The 13,858-nt window shown below is 66.0% G+C and overlaps 1 protein-coding gene across 1 annotated transcript; it reads left to right on the top strand.

Annotated features, from left to right (window-relative positions):
• The first annotated feature begins 1,948 nt into the window (after positions 1–1,948).
• On the top strand, positions 1,949–11,736 carry PSMD8 (proteasome 26S subunit, non-ATPase 8). The gene is made up of 7 exons (XM_074571318.1): positions 1,949–2,215; positions 3,932–4,004; positions 4,120–4,222; positions 4,319–4,484; positions 9,008–9,108; positions 9,215–9,326; positions 11,257–11,736. Exons 1-7 carry the CDS (start codon positions 2,057–2,059, stop codon positions 11,392–11,394), a joined length of 852 nt encoding a protein of 283 aa, XP_074427419.1. The 5' UTR covers positions 1,949–2,056; the 3' UTR covers positions 11,395–11,736.
• The last annotated feature ends 2,122 nt before the right edge of the window (positions 11,737–13,858 follow it).

Raw genomic sequence — 13,858 nt, 5'->3', positions numbered from 1 at the left:
CAGCTTCGGCATCGGCCCCCCCCGTGTCCCCCCCCTCTGTTCTGTGTGTGTCCCCCCAGCGCCCCCCGTCTCTTCTTCCTCGCCGGACCCACGGCCACCCTTGGGGGGTCTCGGGGAGGAGGGGGGTTGGGGGTCCCGTGGGGTCGCGGAGTTGCCCCGGGTTCATGGGGACCTTGGGGAGGGGGGTCAGGGCTGGTTGGGGGGCTTGGGGAGGGAGAGGGACGCCGTGGGTCGGGGAGCTATGGGTAGAAGGAGACTGTGGGTCGGGGATCCCTGGGGACGTGGGAGCTGTGGGTCAGGGAGCTTCAGGAGGACGTGGGGACGTGGAACGTGTGGGTCAGGGAGCTTCAAGGGGACATGGAGCCATGGGGAGAAGGAGCCCGTGGGTCGGAGATCCTTGGGGACGTGGGAGCTGTGGGTCAGGGAGCTTCAAGGGGACATGGAGCTATGGGGAGAAGGAGCCCGTGGGTCAGGGATCCTTGGGGACGTGGGAGCTGTGGGTCAGGGAGCTTCAGGAGGACGTGGGGACGTGGAACGTGTGGGTCAGGGAGCTTCAAGGGGACATGGAGCTATGGGGAGAAGGAGCCCGTGGGTTGGAGATCCTTGGGGACATGGAAGCTGTGGGTCAGGGAGCTTCAGGGGGACGTGGAACGTGTGGGTCAGGGGGCTTCAAGGGGACATGGAGCTATGGGGAGAAGGAGCCTGTGGGTCAGGGATCCTTGGGGACGTGGAAGCTGTGGGTCAGGGGGCTTCAAGGGGACATGGAGCTATGGGGAGAAGGAGCCCATGGGTCAGGGATCCTTGGGGACGTGGGAGCTGTGGGTCAGGGAGCTTCAGGGGGACGTGGAACGTGTGGGTCAGGGAGCTTCAAGGGGACATGGAGCCATGGGGAGAAGGAGCCCGTGGGTCGGAGATCCCTGGGGACGTGGGAGCTGTGGGTCAGGGAGCTTCAGGAGGACGTGGGGATGTGGAACGTGTGGGTCAGGGAGCTTCAAGGGGACATAGAGCTATGGGGAGAAGGAACCCGTGGGTCGGAGATCCTTGGGGACGTGGGAGCTGTGGGTCAGGGAGCTTCAAGGGGACATGGAGCTATGGGGAGAAGGAGCCCGTGGGTCGGAGATCCTTGGGGACGTGGGAGCTGTGGGTCAGGGAGCTTCAGGAGGACGTGGGGACGTGGAACGTGTGGGTCAGGGAGCTTCAAGGGGACATGGAGCTATGGGGAGAAGGAGCCCATGGGTCAGGGATCCTTGGGGACGTGGAAGCTGTGGGTCAGGGAGCTTCAGGGGGACGTGGAACGTGTGGGTCAGGGGGCTTCAAGGGGACATGGAGCTATGGGGAGAAGGAGCCCGTGGGTCGGAGATCCTTGGGGACGTGGAAGCTGTGGGTCAGGGGGCTTCAAGGGGACATGGAGCTATGGGGACGTAGAACCTGTGGGTTGGAGATCCTTGGGGGGGCCACATAGGGTGTGCTATGGGGCTATACATTGTGCTATAGGGCCCCACACGGTGCCCTACGGCGCTATACAGTGTGCTGTGGGGCCACAGAGGGTGTGCTATAGGGCCATATTGTGCACTATAGGGCCATATACGGTGCGCTATAGGTCCGCCCATTGCCCTATAGGGCCATACAGCGCGCTATAGGGCCGTAGATATCGCACTATAGGTCCCTATAGGGTGCTCTATACGGTGCTATAGGGCAATATACGGTGCGCTATAGGTCCGTACATCGCCCTATAGCTCCCTACGCGCTGCCCTATAGGTCCCGATACGGCGCGTCCCCCGCCCTCTGCGCATGCGCCGCCCCGGCTCCCGCGCCCTTCGCCACGCCCCCTCGCTGCCATTGGCTGGGGCGTCGCTAGGGGGCGTGGCGTGGCCGGGGAGGGGGGGGCGTGGCGTTGCTAGGGGGCGTTGCCGGGGAAGCGGGTTGGGGGGGGGGGGGGCGTGGCGTTGCCGGCGGCCGTTGCCAGGGAGAGACGGGGCCGGCCGTCAAGCGCGGCCGTGCGTCGGCCGTAAAAGGCGGCGGGGGGTGTCGCGCGCGCGCGTCGCGGTGCCGATTCATGGCGGCGGCGATGGCGGCGGCCGGGCTGGTGGTGAACGGGGCGGAGGGGGCCGGGGGGCTGAAGGCGGCGGCCGGCATGTACGAGCAGCTCAAGGGCGAGTGGAGCCGCAAGAGCCCCAACCTCAGCAAGTGCGGGGAGGCCCTGGGCCGCCTCAAGGTGCGGGAGGGGGGTGAAAACAGCGTGTGGGGGGGGTGGGGGGGGAGCCGGGGATGAGGGAAGGCCTCGGGGTGAGGGGAGGCCTTGGAGGGGGGAGGTGTGGGATTGAGAGAGAGGCCTTGGGGGGGGTCCCTGGGGCTGGGGGCGAGGGGGGGCCTAGGGGGGGTGTCTGGGAGTGAGGGGAGGCCTCGGGGGGGGGGGGGGTCTGGGGGCGAGAGGGGGCCTCGGGCCTCGGGGGGGGCTCTAGGAATGAAGGGAGGCCTTGGGGGGGCGGGGGGGGGGGCGTGTGGACTTGGGGGGGGGTCCCTGGGGCTGGGGGGGGGGAGTCTGGGGGCAAGGGGGGGCCTGGGGGGGTGTCTGGGAGTGAGGGGAGGCCTCGGGGAGGGGAGTCTGGGGGCGAGGGGGGGCCTGGGGGGGGTGTCTGGGAGTGAGGGGAGGCCTCGGGGGGGGGGGGGGTCTGGGGGCGAGGGAGGGCCTCGGGGGGGGCTCTAGGAATGAAGGGAGGCCTTGTGGGGGCGTGTGGACTTGGGGGGGGGGGTCCCTGGGGCTGGGGGGGGGAGTCTGGGGGTGAGGGGGGGCCTGGGGGGGTGTCTGGGAGTGAGGGGAGGCCTCGGGGAGTGGAGTCTGGGGGCGAGGGGGGGCCTGGGGGGGTGTCTGGGAGTGAGGGGAGGCCTCGGGGGGGGGGGTCTGGGGGCGAGGGAGGGCCTCGGGGGGGGCTCTAGGAATGAAGGGAAGCCTTGGGGGGGCGTGTGGACTTGGGGGGGGGGGGTCCCTGGGGCTGGGGGGGGGGGAGTCTGGGGGCGAGGGGGGTCCTGGGGGGGTGTCTGGGAGTGAGGGGAGGCCTCGGGGGGGGGGGGGTCTGGGGGCGAGAGGGGGCCTCGGGGGGGGTCTAGGGGCGAGGGGGGGCCTCGGGGGGGGCTCTAGGAATGAAGGGAGGCCTTGGGGGGGCGGGGGGGGGCGTCCCTGGGGCTGGGGGGGGGGAGTCTGGGGGCGAGGGGGGTCCTGGGGGGGTGTCTGGGAGTGAGGGGAGGCCTCGGGGGGGGGGGTCTGGGGGCGAGAGGGGGCCTCGGGGGGGGTCTAGGGGCGAGGGGGGGCCTCGGGGGGGGCTCTAGGAATGAAGGGAGGCCTTGGCGGGGGGGGTCCCTGGGGCTGGGGGGGGGGAGTCTGGGGGCGAGGGGGGGCCTGGGGGGGTGTCTGGGAGTGAGGGGAGGCCTCGGGGGGGGGGGTCTGGGGGCGAGAGGGGGCCTCGTGGGGGGGTCTAGGGGCGAGGGAGGGCCTCGGGGGGGGCTCTAGGAATGAAGGGAGGCCTTGGGGGGGGGGGGCGTGTGGGCTTGGGGGGGGGGGGAGTCTGGGGGCGAGGAGAGGCTTCGGGGGGGGGTCTGGGGACGAGGGGGGGTGTGCTGGGAGTGAGGGGGGGGGACCTCTGGAAATGGAAGGGGGGGGTGTCTCTGGGGGTGGGGGGGTGTGTGCTGCCTCGTCAGCCGGAAGCTTTAATTACACCGCGGGGGGGGGGGGGGTATGAGTCAGGGTCCGTCGTCCCCCCCCCCCCCCCACCGCCCTGGGGGCACCCCACTTCCCGCAGCTGCCCGCAAATATTAATTAAGCTCGTCAGGCGGCGGGGGGGTGTGTGTGTGTGTCCCCCCCCTCACTGTGTGTGTCCCCCCCCCTCACTGTGTGTGTCCCCCCCCCTCACTGTGTGTGTCCCCCCCCCCACAGCTGGCCCTGCTGGAGCTCAACTTTCTGCCCACCACCGGCACCAAACTCACCAAGCAGCAGCTCATCCTGGCCCGTGAGTGTCACCTCGGGATGGCCGGGGGGGGGGGACACAGGACGGGGAGGGGGGGGACAACCTCAACGACCCCCCCCCCACCTCAATTTTACCCCCCCCCCCCCCCCCTCGCCAGGGGACATCCTGGAGATCGGGGCGCAGTGGAGCATCCTGAAGAAGGACATCCCCTCCTTCGAGCGCTACATGGCCCAGCTCAAGTGCTACTACTTCGACTACAAGTGAGCGAGGGGGAGGGCTACTAGCCACCTGCCTCTTCCGCTAGCCAACCCCCCCCCAACTCCCTTTTTTAATCCCCCCCCACCCCACCCCGCCAGGGAGGAGCTGCCGGAATCGGCCTACAAGCACCAGCTGCTGGGGTTGAACCTGCTCTTCCTGCTCTCCCAGAACCGGGTGGCCGAGTTCCACACGGAGCTGGAGCGCCTGCCGGCCAAGGAGATCCAGAGCAACGTCTACATCAAGCACCCCGTCTCCCTCGAGCAGGTGGGGGCGGGGGGGGGGGGTTCGGGGGTCTTGGGGGGGGGGGGGGGGGATGGGGGCGTTCCTTGGGGTTTGGGAGGGAGGGGTCTTGGGGGACTTTCAGGGCGTTTTCTTGGGTCTTGGTGGAGCTTTCGTGAGGTCTTGGGGGGGTTCCTTGGGGTTGGGGATGGTCTTGGGGGGGTTTCAGGGGGTCTTCTTGGGCCTTGGGGGGATTTCGGGTGGTCTTGCGGGGGGTTCCTTGGGGTTGGGAGGAGCTTGGGGGTGTTTGGGGGGTTTTTTGGGGGTCTTTGGGGTGTTTCGGGGGGTCTTCTTGGGCCTTGGGGGGATTTCGGGTGGTCTTGGGGGGGGTTCCTTGGGGTTGGGGGGGGCTTGGGGGTGTTTGGGGTTTTTTGGGGGGGTCTTCGGGGTGTTTCGGGGGGTCTTCTTGGGCCTTGGGGGGGGTTCCGGGAGGTCTTGGTGGAGCTTTCATGGGGTCTTGGTGGTCTTGGGGGCGGTTCCTTGGGGTTGGGAGGGGTCTTGGGGGGCTTTCAGGGCGTTTTCTTGGGTCTTGGTGGAGCTTTCATGAGGTCTTGGGGGGGTTCCTTGGGGTTGGGGGGGAGCTTGGGGGTGTTTGGGGGGTTTTTTGGGGGTCTTTGGGGTGTTTCGGGGGGTCTTCTTGGGGGGTTTTGGGAGGTCTTGGTGGTCTTGGGGGGGGTTCCTTGGGGTTGGGAGGGGTCTTGGGGGGCTTTCAGGGCGTTTTCTTGGGTCTTGGTGGAGCTTTCGTGAGGTCTTGGTGGGGTTCCTTGGGGTTGGGGATGGTCTTGGGGGGGTTTCAGGGGGTCTTCTTGGGCCTTGGGGGGATTTCGGGTGGTCTTGGGGGGGGTTCCTTGGGGTTGGGGGGGGCTTGGGGATGTTTGGGGTTTTTTGGGGGGGTCTTTGGGGTGTTTCAGGGGGTCTTCTTGGGCCTTGGGGGGATTTCGGGTGGTCTTGGGGGGGGTTCCTTGGGGTTGGGGGGAGCTTGGGGGTGTTTGGGGTTTTTTGGGCGTCTTTGGGGTGTTTCGGGGGGTCCTCTTGGGCCTTGGGGGGATTTCGGGTGGTCTTGGGGGGGGTTCCTTGGGGTTGGGGGGGGCTTGGGGGTGTTTGGGGTTTTTTGGGGGGGCCTTCGGGGTGTTTCGGGGGGTCTTCTTGGGCCTTGGGGGGGGTTTCGGGAGGTCTTGCTGGAGCTTTCATGGGGTCTTGGTGGTCTTGGGGGGGGTTCCTTGGGGTTGGGGGGAGCTTGGGGGTGTTTGGGGTTTTTTTGGGGGGTGTTTGGGGGTGTTTCGGGGGGTCTTCTTGGGCCTTGGGGGGATTTCGGGTGGTCTTGGGGGGGGTTCCTTGGGGTTGGGGGGGCTTGGGGGTGTTTGGGGTTTTTTTGGGGGGTCTTCGGGGTGTTTTGGGGGGTCTTCTTGGGCCTTGGGGGGGGTTTCGGGAGGTCTTGGTGGAGCTTTCATGGGGTCTTGGTGGTCTTGGGGGGGGTTCCTTGGGGTTGGGAGGGGTCTTGGGGGGCTTTCAGGGCGTTTTCTTGGGTCTTGGTGGAGCTTTCATGAGGTCTTGGGGGGGGTTCCTTGGGGTTGGGGGGAGCTTGGGGGTTTTTGGGGGGTCTTTGGGGTGTTTCGGGGGGTCTTCTTGGGCCTTGGGGGGATTTCGGGTGGTCTTGGGGGGGGTTCCTTGGGGTTGGGGGGGGCTTGGGGGTGTTTGGGGTTTTTTTGGGGGGTCTTCGGGGTGTTTCGGGGGGTCTTCTTGGGCCTTGGGGGGGGTTTCGGGAGGTCTTGGTGGAGCTTTCATGGGGTCTTGGTGGTCTTGGTGGGGGTTCCTTGGGGTTTGGGAGGGGTCTTGGGGGGCTTTCAGGGCGTTTTCTTGGGTCTTGGTGGAGCTTTCATGAGGTCTTGGGGGGGTTCCTTGGGGTTGGGGGGGAGCTTGGGGGCGTTTGGGGGGTTTTTTGGGGGTCTTTGGGGTGTTTCGGGGGGTCTTCTTGGGGGGTTTTGGGAGGTCTTGGTGGTCTTGGGGGGGGTTCCTTGGGGTTGGGAGGGGTCTTGGGGGGCTTTCAGGGCATTTTCTTGGGTCTTGGTGGAGCTTTCGTGAGGTCTTGGTGGGGTTCCTTGGGGTTGGGGATGGTCTTGGGGGGGTTTCAGGGGGTCTTCTTGGGCCTTGGGGGGATTTTGGGTGGTCTTGGGGGGGGTTCCTTGGGGTTGGGGGGGCTTGGGGGGTGTTTGGGGTTCTTTTGGGGGGTCTTCGGGGTGTTTCGGGGGGTCTTCTTGGGCCTTGGGGGGATTTCGGGTGGTCTTGGGGGGGATTCCTTGGGGTTGGGGGGAGCTTGGGGGTTTTTTGGGCATCTTCGGGGTGTTTCGGGGGGTCCTCTTGGGCCTTGGGGGGGGTTTCGGGAGGTCTTGCTGGAGCTTTCATGGGGTCTTGGTGGTCTTGGGGGGGGTTCCTTGGGGTTGGGAGGGGTCTTGGGGGGCTTTCAGGGCGTTTTCTTGGGTCTTGGTGGAGCTTTCATGAGGTCTTGGTGGGGTTCCTTGGGGTTGGGGGGAGCTTGGGGGTGTTTGGGGTTTTTTGGGGGGGTCTTCGGGGTGTTTCGGGGGGTCTTCTTGGGCCTTGGGGGGATTTCGGGTGGTCTTGGGGGGGGTTCCTTGGGGTTGGGGGGAGCTTGGGGTTTTTTTGGGGGGTGTTTGGGGGTGTTTCGGGGGGTCTTCTTGGGCCTTGGGGGGATTTCGGGTGGTCTTGGGGGGGGTTCCTTGGGGTTGGGGGGGCTTGGGGGTGTTTGGGGTTTTTTTGGGGGGTCTTCGGGGTGTTTCGGGGGGTCTTCTTGAGCCTTGGGGGGGGTTTCGGGAGGTCTTGGTGGAGCTTTCATGGGGTCTTGGTGGTCTTGGGGGGGGTTCCTTGGGGTTGGGAGGGGTCTTGGGGGGCTTTCAGGGCGTTTTCTTGGGTCTTGGTGGAGCTTTCGTGAGGTCTTGGTGGGGTTCCTTGGGGTTGGGGGGGGCTTGGGGGTGTTTTGGTGGTTTTTTTGGGGTCTTCGGGATGTTTTGGGGGGTCTTCTTGGGTCTTGGGGGGGTTTCGGGGGGTCGTCTTGGGTCTTGGGGGGGTTTCGGGAGGTCTTGGTGGAGCTTTCACGAGGTCTTGGTGGGTCTTAGGGGGGTTCCTTGGGGTTGGGGGGGGCTTGGGGGTGTTTGGGGTTTTTTTTGGGGGTCTTCGGGGTGTTTCGGGGGGTCTACTTGGGCCTTGGGGGGGGTTCGGGAGGTCTTGGTGGACCTTTCATGGGGTCTTGGTGGTCTTGGGGGGGGTTCCTTGGGGTTGGGGGTGTCTTGGGGGTGTTTCAGGGGGTTCCTTGGGGTTGGGGGGGGTCTTGGGGATATTTCGGGGGGTCTTCTTGGGTCTTGGGGGGGTTTTGGGGGGTCATCTTGGGCCTTGGGGGGGTTTCGGGAGGTCTTGGTGGAGCTTTCATGAGGTCTTGGTGGGTCTTAGGGGCTTCCTTGGGGTTGGGGGTGTCTTGAGGGTGTTTCAGGGGGTTCCTTGGGGTTGGGGGTGTCTTGGGGGTGTTTCAGGGGGTTCCTTGGGGTTGGGGGGGGGGTCTTGGGGATATTTCGGGGGGTCTTCTTGGGTCTTGGGGGGATTTCGGGAGGTCTTGGTGGGTCTTAGGGGGTTCCTTGGGGTTTGGGGGGTCTTGGGGGGGTTTTGGGGCATCTTCTTGGGTCTTGGGGGGGTTTCGGGAGTTTTTTTGGGGGTCTTGGGGGGGGTTCCTTGGGGTTGGGGATAGTCTTGGGGGGGTTTCAGGGGGTCTTCTTGGGTCTTGGGGGGTCTTGGTGGAGCTTTCATGAGGTCTTGGTGGTCTTGACGGGGTTCCTTGGGCTTGGGGTGGGTCTTGGGAGTGTTTTGGGGATTTTTTTGGGGTCTTGGGGGGGGTTCCTTGGGGTTGGGGGGGGGTCTTGGGGGGTTTTCGTGGGTCTTGGGGGGCTTTCGGGAGGTCTTGGTGGGTTTTGGGGGGTCATCTTAGGTCTTGGGGGGGTTTCATGAGGTCTTGGTGGGTTTTCCGGGGTCATCTTGGGCCTTGGGAGGGGTTTTTAGGGTTGGGGGGGTTGGGGGGCGGTTTCTTGGGGTGGTTGCTTGGGTCTTGGGGGGGTCATCTTGGGTGGTCGTCTCGGGGCAGTTTCGTGAGGTCTCGGGGGGGCCTTTTGGGGTTTTTTTTTTTTGCTCTTGGGGGGGCCTTTTGGGGTTTTTTTTGGCTCTTGGGGGGGCCTTTTGGGGTTTGTTTTTTTTTTTGGGTCACGGGGGGGGGCTGTTTGGGTTTTTTTTGGGTCTGTGGGGGGGGATGTTGTGGAGTTTTGTTGGGTCTCGGAGGGGTTTTGGTGGGTCTTGGCGGGCGTTTCTTGGGCTTTTCTTGGCTCTTGTTGGGGTGCCGTGGGGTTTTTTGCTCTGGGGGGGTGGGTGTGGGGGGTGTTAGGGGGCTTTTTGAGGGGGGGGGGGGGGGAATTCAACGTGTGACCCCCCCCCCCGGCCTTTTTCCCCGGCAGTATTTGATGGAGGGCAGCTACAACAAAGTCTTCTTGGCCAAAGGCAACATCCCGGCGGAGAGTTACACCTTCTTCATCGACATCCTGCTGGACACCATCCGGTGAGGTGGCGTGTGTGTCGTCCCCCCCCCCTCAAAATGTCCCTGCGTCACCCCCCCACCTCAATGTGTGTGTCCGTCCCCCCCCCCCCCCCCCCCAAAACCCCAGGGATGAAATCGCCGGCTGCATCGAGAAAGCCTACGAGAAGATCCTCTTCGCCGAGGCCACCCGCGTCCTCTTCTTCACCACCCCCAAGAAGATGACGGACTACGCCAAGAAGGTACCTTGGGGGGGGGGTCTTTGGGGGGGGGGGTTGGGGTCGGGGGGGTTTTTGGGGGGGATTTTGTGGAGTTTTCTTGGGTCTCGGGGGGGTTTTGGCAGGTCCTGGGGGGCTTTCGTGGCATCTCAGGGGGGTTTTGGAGGGTCTTCTTGGGTCTCGGGGGGGTTTCTTGGGGTCGGGGGGGGTCTTGGGGGGGATTTTGTGGAGTTTTCTTGGGTCTCAGGGGGGTTTTGGCAGGTCCTGGGGGGCTTTCGTGGCATCTCAGGGGGGTTTTGGAGGGTCTTCTTGGGTCTCGGGGGGGTTTCTTGGGGTCGGGGGGGGTCTTGGGGGGGATTTTGTGGAGTTTTCTTGGGTCTCGGGGGGGTTTTGGCAGGTCCTGGGGGGCTTTCGTGGCATCTCAGGGGGGTTTTGGAGGGTCTTCTTGGGTCTCGGGGGGGTTTCTTGGGGTCGGGGGGGGTCTTGGGGGGGATTTTGTGGAGTTTTCTGGGGTCCCGGGGGGTTTTGGCAGGTCCTGGGGGGCTTTCGTGGCATCTCAGGGGGGTTTTGGAGGGTCTTCTTGGGTCTCGGGGGGGTTTCTTGGGGTCGGGGGGGGTCTTGGGGGGGATTTTGTGGAGTTTTCTTGGGTCTCGGGGGGGTTTTGGCAGGTCCTGGGGGGCTTTCGTGGCATCTCAGGGGGGTTTTGGAGGGTCATCTTGAGGTTTGGGGGGGTTTTTTGGGGGTTGGGGGGGTCTTGGAGGGGTTTCGTGGAGTTTTCTTGGGTCTCGGGGGGGTTTTGGCAGGTCTTGGGGGGCTTTCGTGGCATCTCAGGGGGGTTTTGGAGGGTCATCTTGGGGTTTGGGGGGGTTGTTTTGGGGTTTGGGGGGTCTTGGGGGGGGTTCGTAGAGTTTTCTTGGGTCTTGGGGGGGGTTTTGGAGGGTCATCTTGGGTCTCGGAGGGGGTTCTTGGGTCTTGGGGGGGGTTCTTTGGGTTTGGGGGGGCTTGGAGGGTCTTTTGGGGGGGTTTTGGAGGGGTCTTGGGGGGGGTCTTGGGTTTTGGGGGGGTCTTGGGGGGGTTCTTTGGGTTGGGGGGTTTAGAGGGTCTCGGGGAGGGTTTGGAGGGGTCTTGGGGGGGGTTCTTGGGTTTTGGGGGTGGTCTTGGGGGGGGTTCTTTGGGTTGGGGGGGGTTTGGAGGGTCTCGGGGGGGGTTTTGGAGGGTCTTCTCGGGTCTTGGGGGGGGTTCTTGGGGTTTGGGGGGGTCTCGGGGGGGTTTGGAGGGTCTTCTCGGGCCTTTTGGGGGGGGTTCTTGGGTTTTGGGGGGGGTTCTTTGGGTTTGGGGGGGGCTTGGAGGGTCTTGGGGGGGTTTTGGAGGGGTCTTGGGGTGGTTCTTTGGGTTGGGGGGTTTAGAGGGTCTCGGGGGGGGTTCTTGGGTTTTGGGGGGGTTTGGAGGGTCTCGGGGGGGTTTTGGAGGGTCATCTTGGGGGGGGGTTCTTGGGTTTTGGGGGGGTCTTGTGGGGGGGGGTTCTTTGGATTGGGGGGTTTGGTTTGGAGGGTCTTTTGGGGGGGTGTTGGGTTTTGGGGGGTTGTTTGGATTGGGGGGCGGTTTGGGGGGTCTTGGGGGGGGTTCTTTGGCTTGGGGGGGGGTTGGTTTGGAGGGTCTTTGGGGGTGGGGGCGGGTTTTGGAGGGTCGTCTTGAGGGGGGGGGGAGTGGGGGGTGGGGGGGGCGTTTCATGGGGGTTTCTGAGGCTTTTTTTGGGGGGGGGGGGGGGGTGGTTTCTCGGGGTGACCGAGAAGGTACCTTGATTGGGGGCGGGGGGACGGGACGGGACACGACGACACCATGACACCCCCAAAACCTGCGGGGAAGCCCCCCCCCTCCCCTCCCCCCCCCAAAAAACCAAAAATCCTCATTTTTTTTCTGTTTTTTTGCCCGATTTGCCCCCGTTTCTCCCCAGCGCGGGTGGGTTTTGGGGCCCAACAACTACTACGGCTTCAGCAGCCGCCAGCAGAAGGCGGAAGACGCCACCATCCCCTCCACCGAGCTGGCCAAGCAGGTCATCGAGTACGCCCGGCAACTGGAGATGATCGTCTAGTAGCCCAGTAGGCCAGCCCCTCCCCCGCCCCCCCTTTTATTTTTGGGGAAAGGGGGGGATTTTCCCCCCCCCCACTTTTTGGGGGGGGGGGGGGGCGACGCGACGTTTCTCGGAGGGACGCCCTGCGTCGGCGCGTCCCCACCCCGCTTCTTGGGGCGGGTTTTTGGGGGGGATTTGACATATTTTGAGGGTTTTTTGGGGGGGGGACGGGACACGGGACCCCCCCACACAGTTTTGGGGGGGGGTGGGGTGTCTGTGTCCCCGTCTCCCCCCGGTGTCCCCCCCGTGTCCCCCCGGTGTCCCCCCCCGATGTCACCTTCAATAAAGCGATGGCTTCTTCTAGCTGCGGGTGCTGGGGGGGGGGGGGGGGCGGTGGCCACAGAGAGCTGGGGGGTGGCCACAGGGAGCTGGGTGGCATCTGTGGGGCCTTGGGTGGCATCTGTGGGGAGGTGGCCACGGAGAGCCGGGGGGTGGCCACGGGGAGCTGGGTGGCATCTGTGGAGAGCTGGGGGGTGGCCACAGGGAGCTGGGTGGTGTCCGTGGGGTGGTGGCCACAGAGAGCTGGGGGGTGGCCACGGAGAGCTGGGTGGCATCTGTGGGGTGGTGGCCACAGGGAGCCAGGGGGTGGCCACGGGGAGCTGGGTGGCATCTGTGGGGCCTTGGGGGGTGGCCACAAGGAGCTGGGTGGTGTCTGTGGGGTGGTGGCCACAGAGAGCTGGGGGGTGGCCACGGAGAGCTGGGTGGCATCTGTGGGGAGGTGGCCACGGAGAGCCGGGGGGTGGCCACAGGGAGCTGGGTGGCATCTGTGGGGAGGTGGCCACGGAGAGCCGGGGGGTGGCCACAGGGAGCTGGGTGGCATCTGTGGGGTGGTGGCCAGGGAGAGCTGGGGGGTGGCCACAGAGAGCTGGGTGGCATCCGTGGGGCCTTGGGTGGCATCCGTGGGGTGGTGGCCACAGGGAGCCGGGGGGTGGCCACGGGGAGCTGGGTGGCATCTGTGGGGGGGTGGCCACAGGGAGCTGGGTGGCATCTGTGGGGCCTTGGGGGGTGGCCACAGGGAGCTGGGTGGTGTCTGTGGGGTGGTGGCCACGGAGAGCTGGGGGGTGGCCACGGAGAGCTGGGTGGCATCTGTGGGGAGGTGGCCACGGAGAGCCGGGGGGTGGCCACAGGGAGCTGGGTGGCATCTGTGGGGTGGTGGCCAGGGAGAGCTGGGTGGTGGCCACAGAGAGCTGGGTGGCATCCGTGGGGCCTTGGGTGGCATCCGTGGGGTGATGGCCACAGGGAGCCAGGGGGTGGCCACGGGGAGCTGGGTGGCATCTGTGGGGCCTTGGGGGGTGGCCACAGGGAGCTGGGTGGTGTCTGTGGGGTGGTGGCCACGGAGAGCTGGGGGGTGGCCACGGGGAGCTGGGTGGCATCTGTGGGGCCTTGGGGCGTGGCCACGGAGAGCTGGGGAGTGGCCACGGGGAGCTGGGTGGCATCTGTGGGGGGTGGCCAGGGAGAGCTGGGGGGTGGCCACAGAGAGCTGGGTGGCATCCGTGGGGCCTTGGGTGGCATCCGTGGGGTGATGGCCACAGGGAGCCGGGGGGTGGCCACGGGGAGCTGGGTGGCATCTGTGGGGCCTTGGGGGGTGGCCACAGGGAGCTGGGTGGTGTCTGTGGGGTGGTGGCCACGGAGAGCTGGGGGGTGGCCACGGGGAGCTGGGTGGCATCTGTGGGGCCTTGGGGGGTGGCCACGGAGAGCTGGGGAGTGGCCACGGGGAGCTGGGTGGCATCTGTGGGGGGGTGGCCAGGGAGAGCTGGGTGGTGGCCACGGAGAGCTGGGTGGCATCTGTGGGGCCTTGGGTGGCATCTGTGGGGGGGGGGCTCCTTCGCGGGGGGGGGGGGGTCCACCCCCACACTGGGGGGAGGGGGGGGGGGGGGGAGATCTGAATGAACGTCACCCCCCCACCCCCCCCCACCCCAAACCCCGGGTGGTTGTGAATGAGCCTCTGGAGCCATTCATAAATCCGGGGCTGGGGGGAGGAGGGAGTTGGAGGGGTCCAGCCGTGCTGGGGGGGGGTGTCTTTGGGGTGCTGGGGGTCTTTGGGGTGCTGTGGGGTGATGGGGGGGTGTGTGGGGTGCTGGGGGTCCTGTGGGGTGATGGGGGGGGGGGTCTGTGGGGGGATCTGTGGGGTGATGGGGGTCTGTGTGGTGCACTGGGGGGTACTGGGACATGGACCCCCCTGTGCCGCTGCCGCGCCCCCCCCCCCCCCCATGTCCCTCTCCCCCCCCCAAGCTGGGGTTCCCAGCCCTCCTCCCCTCCCTTTATTAATTATCTGCTAATTTATGTTAATTTATTCACGGGGGGCGTGGCCAGACTCCGTTAATTATCCCCCCCCCCCCTCCCCCCCCCGCCGCTGCCGTTAAAGGCGTTTCACGGCGCCTCCCCCACGTGGTCACGCGGCTCCCGCCCCGCCCCTCCCAGCTCC

Source organism: Larus michahellis, unplaced genomic scaffold (assembly GCF_964199755.1).
Source record: "Larus michahellis unplaced genomic scaffold, bLarMic1.1 SCAFFOLD_393, whole genome shotgun sequence".
Lineage (NCBI taxonomy): Eukaryota > Metazoa > Chordata > Aves > Charadriiformes > Laridae > Larus > Larus michahellis.
This window is presented reverse-complemented; position numbering and strand designations above follow the sequence as displayed.

Excerpts from the sequence above, each read along its gene's own strand:
- PSMD8 (XM_074571318.1), top strand. The coding sequence starts at position 2,057 with ATGGCGGCGGCGATGGCGGCGGCCGGGCTGGTGGTGAACGGGGCGGAG. Across the intron at positions 4,485-9,007 it reads ACCCCGTCTCCCTCGAGCAG|TATTTGATGGAGGGCAGCTA; the intron begins GTGGGGGCGGGG and ends TTTCCCCGGCAG. Across the intron at positions 9,327-11,256 it reads TGACGGACTACGCCAAGAAG|CGCGGGTGGGTTTTGGGGCC; the intron begins GTACCTTGGGGG and ends GTTTCTCCCCAG.